Source organism: Cynara cardunculus (assembly GCF_001531365.2).
Source record: "Cynara cardunculus var. scolymus isolate 2C chromosome LG 9, CcrdV1, whole genome shotgun sequence".
In the NCBI taxonomy this organism is placed as follows: Eukaryota; Viridiplantae; Streptophyta; class Magnoliopsida; order Asterales; family Asteraceae; genus Cynara; species Cynara cardunculus.
The window spans coordinates 16,155,352-16,164,653 of NC_037536.1; the positions used below are offsets into that span (position 1 = coordinate 16,155,352).

The 9,302-nt window shown below is 34.1% G+C and overlaps 1 protein-coding gene across 3 annotated transcripts; it reads left to right on the forward strand.

Annotated features, from left to right (window-relative positions):
- The first annotated feature begins 588 nt into the window (after positions 1–588).
- Positions 589–8,287, forward strand: LOC112518179 (E3 ubiquitin-protein ligase PRT1-like). Of its 3 annotated transcripts, XR_003069793.1 has the most exons (10): positions 589–725; positions 1,360–1,388; positions 1,482–1,661; positions 1,808–2,059; positions 2,170–2,373; positions 2,931–3,043; positions 4,491–4,832; positions 4,960–4,999; positions 6,594–6,632; positions 8,095–8,287. XR_003069793.1 is itself a non-coding variant. In XM_025125789.1 (9 exons), the coding sequence occupies exons 1-7, from the start codon at positions 667–669 to the stop codon at positions 4,827–4,829; spliced, it is 1,176 nt and encodes a 391-aa protein (XP_024981557.1). In that variant the 5' UTR covers positions 589–666; the 3' UTR covers positions 4,830–4,832; positions 6,594–6,632; positions 8,080–8,287. The 3 variants fall into 3 exon arrangements, 2 of the variants coding, with proteins under 2 accessions (XP_024981557.1, XP_024981556.1); XM_025125789.1 differs by lacking the exon at positions 4,960–4,999 and having other exon boundaries at positions 8,080–8,287; XM_025125788.1 differs by lacking the exon at positions 4,960–4,999.
- The last annotated feature ends 1,015 nt before the right edge of the window (positions 8,288–9,302 follow it).

The window sequence follows — 9,302 nt, forward strand, 5'->3', positions numbered from 1 at the left end:
CTTAGGGGTTGTTTGAGATTGCTTATAAAAACATCTTATTGACTTATTCTGGTATGACACCAGTAATAAGCACTTTGGATAAACAGCTTATACCGGTGACAAACCGGTAATAAGGTGTTTTTGAAGAAGGTAAATCATTCTAACTTATAATAAGTTGATAAAGACATTTGTAGAAAAACATAAGTTGTTTCAAATAAGCAAAATCCCAAACACCCCCTTAATGAGTTTAATATAACTCAACTTATTCTGTCAGTTATACATGACTACTCGATAGTGGCTTAATGATACAGAAAACAACTTATTCTGTAAGTTTTTAGGCGAAAGTTTTATGCAGAAAGTCAAGTTTTTTTCAATGTAGACTCTCTTAATTAAAAAAAACGATCATTTCATCCATAAAAAACTTTGCAAAACAAAAATCTTTCCAATTGATACAAATTAATCTGCTTAAACAGTTATATCGATGCAAAACTTAACGAAAAATCAACGAAACTCGTTATTGAGTTTGATTTTTGGTTCAAATATTTTTTTTCAAATATTAATTAGCGGTTTGATCTGATTGGGTCGGAGATACGAAGGAAATAATAATTTCGTTGTTGCCTTTTTTTTTTTTTTTCATTCCAATAAGAAGCTGAAAATAGCGATCGTTTCTATCCCGGAAGATCGGCCATGGAAGAAGGCACCGAATCGGAGCAAATTTCTGATAATTTCACCTGTGCAGTTTGCCTGTAATGTCTCAGTTTATCCGTTTGAGTTTTTAATTTTGTTTTTCTGTATACAATACTCGTGATTTGTGCGTTTTTCCTTTGGGGAATTTGGTTTTAGGATTATTGTGTTTCTACTAGCTCCATTTTAGGTTTTGAACTTAGGATTTGGTGTATGAGATGTGAATTGTGTATATGTTTTACAATTGACATTCAATTCCTCAAGTTTTCTCCATTTTTGTTGGGATTATATGCGTTTTAGAAGTTAATTTTGCTTATTTTATGGCTTACAAGATAGCACCTGATGAACAATATTGGTTTTATGGATTGTATTATCCATTTTCCAAATAGGAACTCCCAATTTGAATTCGGTGGTTGGATTTACTAATTTCTGTGCGATTGTAAAATTTGAAATTGTTATTAGGTGAATTCATTGCCATTTTCAGTCTGGGTAAATTGATCATATGAATTAAGTTTGTACCTTTTCATATTGGATAGATGATGTATTTCATTATTGCAAAATTTATCTCAAGTAGCTTCTGGTGCTTCATGGTTATGTAGATGGTTCATTAGCTGGGGTTATTGATTTCTTGCCTTTTTTGATTTGTTTGATTGGTGATGATGTCTCTCAAGTAAAGTTGCTGCTTTCTTGTTGCAGAGATGTTCTATACAAACCCATTGTTCTAGGTAGGAAATGTTCACAACTGAAATAGATTTTCTCAATGGTGATCTTTTTTGTGGTTTATTGGTTACTGCTGGTGATATTGTGGTTGTTTGCAGTTTGTGGCCATGTCTCCTGCTTCTGGTGTTGCCAACGTTCGATGGATATGAAAAGTGAATCTCATTGTCCATTATGTAGGCATACTTATCATCATTTTCCTGCAATCTGCCAGACACTTCACTTCTTGCTCAAGAAGTTGTATCCAATTTCCTACAATAGAAGGAGCATACAAACACGGGGTACACTTGATACTCACAGCCCTTCAAGTTATTTAAGCGTTAATAATAGATGAAAGTTAGAATCTATTTACCCCCACCCCCTCCCCTGCCTTTTTATCCAATTGCATTTGCAACATCAGTAATGTTTTTGTTTTGACATCGTATAGAGGATGAAAAAAGCACATCAGGATTTTCACCGGACATTGATAGTCTTGTTACCAGTGAAGAATCGAATGGTCTAAACAATGTGGGCCAAACTTCCGATCTCAGTTTTGAAGATGATGTTTTAGTAGATCCTTTTTCTACCAAAGAAAAGAAATTGAACGAGAGTTCTGTTAGAACTTGTTCAGTCAGTGACGTGCTGTGTGCTACTTGCAAGCAGCTACTTTTTCGGCCTGTTGTTCTTAATTGTGGCCATGGTATTTGCTGCATAAGACTTCCGTCTAACTATTATTAATGACATTTCTGATTAATAATTTCATAGGCTCATCCTGTCCATTTCTCTTTTGTTTTTAAAATCAATCTGTAGTTTACTGTGAGGCCTGCATCACCATCCCAACTGAGGGAATGCTTAAATGTCAAGTTTGTAAATGCCGACATCCAAGTGGATTTCCAAAAGTGTGTAGGGAGCTTGATCATTTCTTAGAGGAACAGTTTGCGTCAGAGTATGCATTGAGGAGAAACACTATTCAGCTCAATCAAGAGCAGACCCAAAACAGGATTCTACCCAATGGTATGTTTTAGTGATTTAATACAGTCAACCTCATAAAGACTGTACTTGCTTTGCAGTTGGTTATAGTACAAAGCATGTATTATCATCACTTTATAGCCACCGCACTCCTGATACAAACCATGGCTCAATTACAATATCTCCTCGCATTTGCTTTTTCTAGCCATTTAATCTTTCTAGCTCAAAAGAATGCTTATGGATGTTCTTTTTCAGTAATTTGGACAATCTGGTATCTACTACAATGGATCCAAAAACTGCAATAAAATGTATGGGAATTTTCTAGTTAACCACATAAACAACCAAATCACTAATTATGGGGTTCAATGATCTATGAACTTACAGAAAGGGTTTTCATTTGTAATGTGTTTAGTTTGGTACAAGTTAGAACTTAGTGGAGCCTAACAAATGGAAATATTCCACACCAAGATCCCTATCTAACAGGATACTAAATTCTCAGTTATTTTGGTGGTGCTTATTGTTTCTCACTTATGGTGCCGTTATATTCAGTTTCTGTATATTTATAAACTTTCTTGTCTTAATGTTCCTTTTGGGTTGTACAGAGGTCAATACTCAAGTTCCCAGGCTCTCGTTCCCTACAGAAGAGAATTTTCTGCAGTGGTGGACTGTTCATGGCTCTAAGTTTCATGCAAATATTGGTTGTGATGTGTGTGGGGTAAATTCCTTTTGTTTTTCCTTGTGTCTTATGAACATAATTTCATTATAAATGATGTCAAGTTTTTTCTGTTGTATGGCCTTCTACTGATAACCATTGTTATCTTTAAAGACATCACGAAAATAATGTATCCTCATAGACAGAAATTCTTTGATTCTCAGCCTCTGTTGTATGACCAATAGCCATAGGACTCCTATAGTTTCTCAACCATTTCTTGGTTATTAAATTTTTTATCTTCTAACTCCAAGCTGTATGCGTGTATCCAGTTCGGACTAATAGATAAATGAACTACGAACTAGTAATTTAGTAGTTCTTTTTAATTCTAGTTTCTTCTTCCATCTTTTGTTCTTTTCCAGTATGTCCTACAACAGTAGTACAATGGAACTGACATTTACAAACTAGTCTGACTTTATAGCCAAATGAGTAATGATTTACTACAAGAAATACACGATGCAGTAAATTTTCTGAATGGTTACCGCCTGTAAAGTTATTCACATTTTTGTTAGAACATCACATTCCTTTGTAGATAAATGTACATAGCACGAATCAATAGTCTTGATGATATGTAAATAGACATGATTGCTGTATCTCTTAAATTTTAACTCCCATATAACCTTAGTAAGAATGTGCATCTTCTGCATATGGTATTACTTCATTGTGTTTGTCCATTCATCATATGCATGGAATGTCCCATGCAGCCATGCCTATAACTAATATGCCTGTTTTTGGCTACCCATAACTTTGGGAGGCTGTAAAACAATTTTCTATTTACCCTGGCAAATTACTTGATGAAAACATGGATACGACGATGGCTCCTTAGGATGCATTTTGAATTTTGGACAATAAGTGCAAAACAAAACAAAAACTTGTTGTCTTACGTTTGGTGCGAATTAGACAGGGATCAAATGATACATAGTGCGCTACAGTCAAAACAAGGTGTTATAGTACAAATCGAGTAGATTCCTCGGATACAGATAAACTTATTAACAGATTCTCTATCCTCTCTTTTCCCATTTCAATTTCAATAACTATGTTCATTTTCATTATAGGATCACAAGATGATTAGAAATTCTTTACCTTTTTTTTTCAACCCAATTGCTCTTTTGAACCGGACATGACTGAATGGAACAAAAATGCATTTTTTTCTATCCCACCAAAATAGGTGGAACAAAAACAAGGGAGATAGGATAAGCCAGATAAATTATTAAACTACCCATGTCATATTTAAACCCTAAAACATTCCACAATTCTTTCACCATCTTACCTCAGTCTTGCCTGTCCAGTCGTATCTAGTCCCATCCGAGTACTAAACGCATTGTTTGATTAAAGTTCACCTTATACAACAAAAGAAGACTCTTTCTCCACATCAAAACACAATCATAATCCAATCTTGTGCAGCCTGTGGCTAACAGACTTGTATTCTATCTTGTTGCATGCGTTTTTACAGATGTGTCCAATAATTGGGGATAGGTATCGTTGCAAAGATTGTACAGAAAGCTGTGGTTATGACCTTTGTGGAGATTGTTACAACACATCTTCGGATCTTCCAGGCAGGTTTAACCAGAAGCATACTTCAAGACACCAGCTCGAGTTAGTGAAGCCAGTCATTAACCGAAACATCATATATAGGCTTTTACGTGGACAGCTGGCAGTAGTTTCTTCTATTGCTTCCCGAAATCAATCTAGCCCTGCTAATGGAAGTCCGGATCTTCCATCTCCTTCTCTTGATGAAGATGATGTAGGTATTGCTACCAGAGAAGACCAAAGCGATCAAGCTCCAATATGAGAGGTACCCACAATTTAAATTATCCTACTCTCCCTCTTGTAGCTTACACACACCAATGAATTGCAATTGCCTGTTTTATTTACCCATCTTTTTGCCTTCTTGCACACACCTTTGCATCGTGCACAAGCAGGGGTCTTCACGGAAACAGCCTCTCGATCCAAGTGGTTGAGGTAAGGTCTGCCTACATCTTTACCGCTTTTAGACCCTACTTGTGAGCGGAATATACAGGGTATGTTTGGTTCGGTTTCTCTTTAGATGTCAGATAGTTTGCATTGATAAGTATGTACTACATTCAACTTCTAGATGTCAAATATTTATCTACATTCAACTACTAGCAACTTATATTGGCCTATTCTCACTCTTTAGATGTCAAATAGTTATCGATAAATATGTACTTCATTCAACTTCTAGAAGCACTATTTCATGTTACTAGGAATTAACATTCTAACATAAAGTTACATTGTGTTACCATCCTGGTAAATTCTAGGGCTTTGATGTCTTTTTGTATGAGTAGGTTCATCTGAGAATCATGAGAACCGTGAGAATCAATTATTAATGAATTATTCATGATAAATATTGTGATAGTTATTCCTGATAGATATCATGTCTCATGAATAACAAAACGCATGATATTCATGAACATTTAGGTATATTCATGATGAGTAATTCATGAATACTTGGTTTTCACGCATCTCAGAACATTTACGGTTCCTAATTAAACTTCCCCCTTAGTTTGTATGCTTACTGAGTTGTACTAAAAACGGGTATTCATTTGTCGTTTTTGATTAAGCACGACAGTTTACGTGTGATATTTTGTTGATGTGACACTACAGTTAAGATTTTAACTGTCTTTTTCACATGAAATTGAGGAAGTGCAAAAAAACACCTAGATATTTGTTGACCCGTTAGATAAGTCTAGTTTTCATGTCTAGCAACTTGTGTATGTTAGATAAGTAAGCTTCAATTATTCTAAGAATGAGAGCATGATTTAAGGTGGTCTTAACAATCAAATTGTGAGATAGGAACATTTGATGTTAACACTTCAACAAATTTGATTAACGCATGGTCACGTGGAAGCCAATGTTAGGTCACGTGATAAAACCAAATGAAGTTGCCCCAGTGTCCATGTATGTTCTTACATAGCTAATGTGTAGGGTAGAGAGGATTTTCTAACACCCAATTGTGTGTATCCATTTTTTTTAAAAATTATATAATTATGTAAACGAGTAAAATACAATTTACAACTATAATGTGGATGCATTGATCCAGGACGGTCTATTAGCATGTAAGATCTTGGTTTTTAAATAGGGCCCACTGTTACTTGTGCTTGGAGTTTGGATTTACATAACCCAACTTATGAACCCATCTACCTATCTAATTTCTTTCAAAATCAAAAGCTACTATTTAATTTCAGAATTTACCGATCAATAACAAAAACGACTCTTTGATATTCTTCTCACTTTACATTTTTAAACATTTTTGTTGTTTTAAGTTGTAAGACTTTAAATATAATATGAAATTTTATATTTAATTTTGTTTATTACTCATTTCATACGATCTATAATTTTAGTACACGTGTAACAGGGCCTCCAAAAAGATTGGGACAACCCCGATTGATCAATACCCAACTGTAAAAATGAAAAAGATAAATTCACGACATGATACGAAAAAAAAATCATTAATGCGGTTTATGTGGTTTTTGTACGGAAAATGATATTTATGTATGTTTTGACACTCGGTAAGCATGTTCTGTAATATATGCAGGTGTTGTTTCAAGCAAGTTTATGAGACCTACATGATAAGGTGAGTTTCATGCGATTTATTGGACTAGGATACGTGCCTATGATGTTTTCAATATTTTGAAAGATGAAAATGCATGCTATGTGTTTACACTTTTATAGTTTATCGAGCATACTAAGGGTGTCTTTGGTATCCACGATAAAATAGGATAGGATAGGATAGGAAATAACAGTTGTTCAGTGTTTGGTAAGACATGACCGGGCAAGACTTAAAATGATCAATTTACCCCTCAGGAAATTGTTTATGTATTTTGATTAGTTTATGTAATTTATTAAATTATAATAAAATAAATATGTTTATAATAAAATATATTATTAAAAAGTTTTTGTCAAGACGATGAAAATGACACCAAAATATGAAGTTTATTAATTTTCAATTTTTGTTTTATACTTTTTTTATATTATTTTTTATTATTACTATATAAGAAATTACATAAATCAATCAAAATATAGAAAACGTATAAAAATAATATTTGGAGGATAGTAACGTGAAACTTTAAAAATGTTAAAATACAATAATAAAATTTAAAGAATGAATAAAAATGTAAATAGAAAGACGTATTTGATGTTTTAGGAGATGATTAAGGTTTATTACAAGGATATATTGGTAAAATATAGACTTGTTTCACCTTGTTCCATGGGGTTAAAAGTTTTGCCAAACATGGAAATAGTGATCCTTGTGTTGTTCTGTCATATTCAATGTATCAACCGTACCCTAAAAGCATTTTAGTGTGAAAGCATGTTATGCATGAAAATGGTTTTTAGAATGTGTGTGGGTTCTCATGTCGGGATGCCAATAATAATGACAATGTGTGGCGTAAAGTAGGACTAGTACATGACAAAACCTTTGTGTTGTGTCGAATGAGATGAGGTGATGCACAACATACCGTATGTTAAGTTTGAGATTTCATGAAAAAGTATGTCGAAGATACGTATGAAAAACTGTGAAGTTTATATGCGTACTTGTTTTGTAAAAAAATGTTATGATCTTTTAATCAAATGTTTGCATGCATGATGTTGTGTTTTAATGTAATAAAAGACAAGTTGATGTCTCAGATGGTATTGTTCGACTCTCATATCGGTTAGACTTGAACTATTTCGCCTCTATATATGTCGGAACCTCCCTTCTTTCTCCCTTAACTCTTTTGTGGAGTAACACGGAGGTTCCACATATTCTTACATGGTATCAGAGGCGATGCAGGGTCTACCACTCTTGGACAATTTGTGCATGGCTAGCCTCCGTTGGAGGGGTGTTGTTTTGGTCCCACATCGGCTAGACTTGGTCCATTTCACCTCTATATATGTCGGAACCTCTGTTATTTTCTAAAGTGCTCTTTTGGTGAGTAAATTTGGGGTTCCACATGTTCTCACATGCATGATTTCACATGATATGTTTGAAAATGTTTTTCGCATGAAAACCATGAAACTCACTAAGCTTAGTGGCTAACTAGTGATGTATAACTCAGAGGACGATAAGGCCGGAAGCGACAAGCGCAAGGAAAAGGTCTACGAGTGTACTATACATAGTTAATATTTATGTAACGGAGCTTGCATTTGACATTTGTGAATGTCTAAGAATGTCAAATACAAATCATGTAATTTAGAAGGATGACGTTTATGTATATAATATTTTATATACGGCAAATACTCATGTACATTTTTCACTTTTGGGAAGGTTTGAACCTTTGTCCAGATACTTCTAGAGTTGTACAAGGACCGGTTCTGAAAAGACCAGTCTTTTTAGGCAAAAAAAACTGGGTCGGATTCTAACGGTTCTTGGCCAAAATTTTCGGACAAAATCTAGACAGACGATGCTCGTCTCTAACATGTCCTAACCGATCTTTTTGGGTTTCTTTTTAAAATAAAAACTAGATATATAAAAGAATGAACGGATAATTATTTTTTAAAAATACCTGAATTACCCTTTGGCATGTTTGAGCTTATGTTTATATGGTCGTGTATGGGGTTTCTTCTAAATGTTTCTACTATCATTTCACCTTTATATATGTTGTTTTCATTTATATCTGATTTATACAAGACAACCATATTGTTGTTATTTCTAGGGACATCTATGTGCTCTTACTCCAATCGATTTTTAGGGTTGTTTGTTTATCTCTTAATAGTTCCATTAAGAGGCAGCATCTGAATCGTTAAGAGGTGAATCATGTTTGACAAAAAAAAAATCCGTCTTCTAATGGTTTTAAAACCCTCTAAATGATTTTGTATCATGGATCTCCCTTAACCATTCAGCGTCTTAATTTCATCATAAATAATTATTAAACAATTCTATTTCATTTTACATTATATCATGAGAGCCTCTTAATCATTCTGACCACTTAATTGTTTTGCACCAACCCATTCAGCAACTGCAAAACAACTCTTTACTAAAATTGTTTTAACTTCCATGAATGAAATATAATACGACAACGAGCAAGGAAACTTGATGTTGATACCTTAACAAATTTGATTAAGCAAGGGTCATGTGGAAGTCGACATTAAGTCACGTGATTAAGCACCCTGAAGTTGGCCCATTGGATGTCCTTACAAGGTTCATGTGCAGGCTTGAAATGATTCAGTCTTTATATATATACAGTAAGGGGTCGTTTACCAAATACTTACCCGATAAGTACTTACCGGTAAAATTTAACTATATCATTTACTTAACGAGTAAGAT

Excerpts from the sequence above, each read along its gene's own strand:
- LOC112518179 (XM_025125789.1), top strand. The coding sequence starts at position 667 with ATGGAAGAAGGCACCGAATCGGAGCAAATTTCTGATAATTTCACCTGT. Across the intron at positions 1,662-1,807 it reads AAGGAGCATACAAACACGGG|AGGATGAAAAAAGCACATCA; the intron begins GTACACTTGATA and ends GACATCGTATAG. Across the intron at positions 2,060-2,169 it reads TGTTCTTAATTGTGGCCATG|TTTACTGTGAGGCCTGCATC; the intron begins GTATTTGCTGCA and ends ATCAATCTGTAG.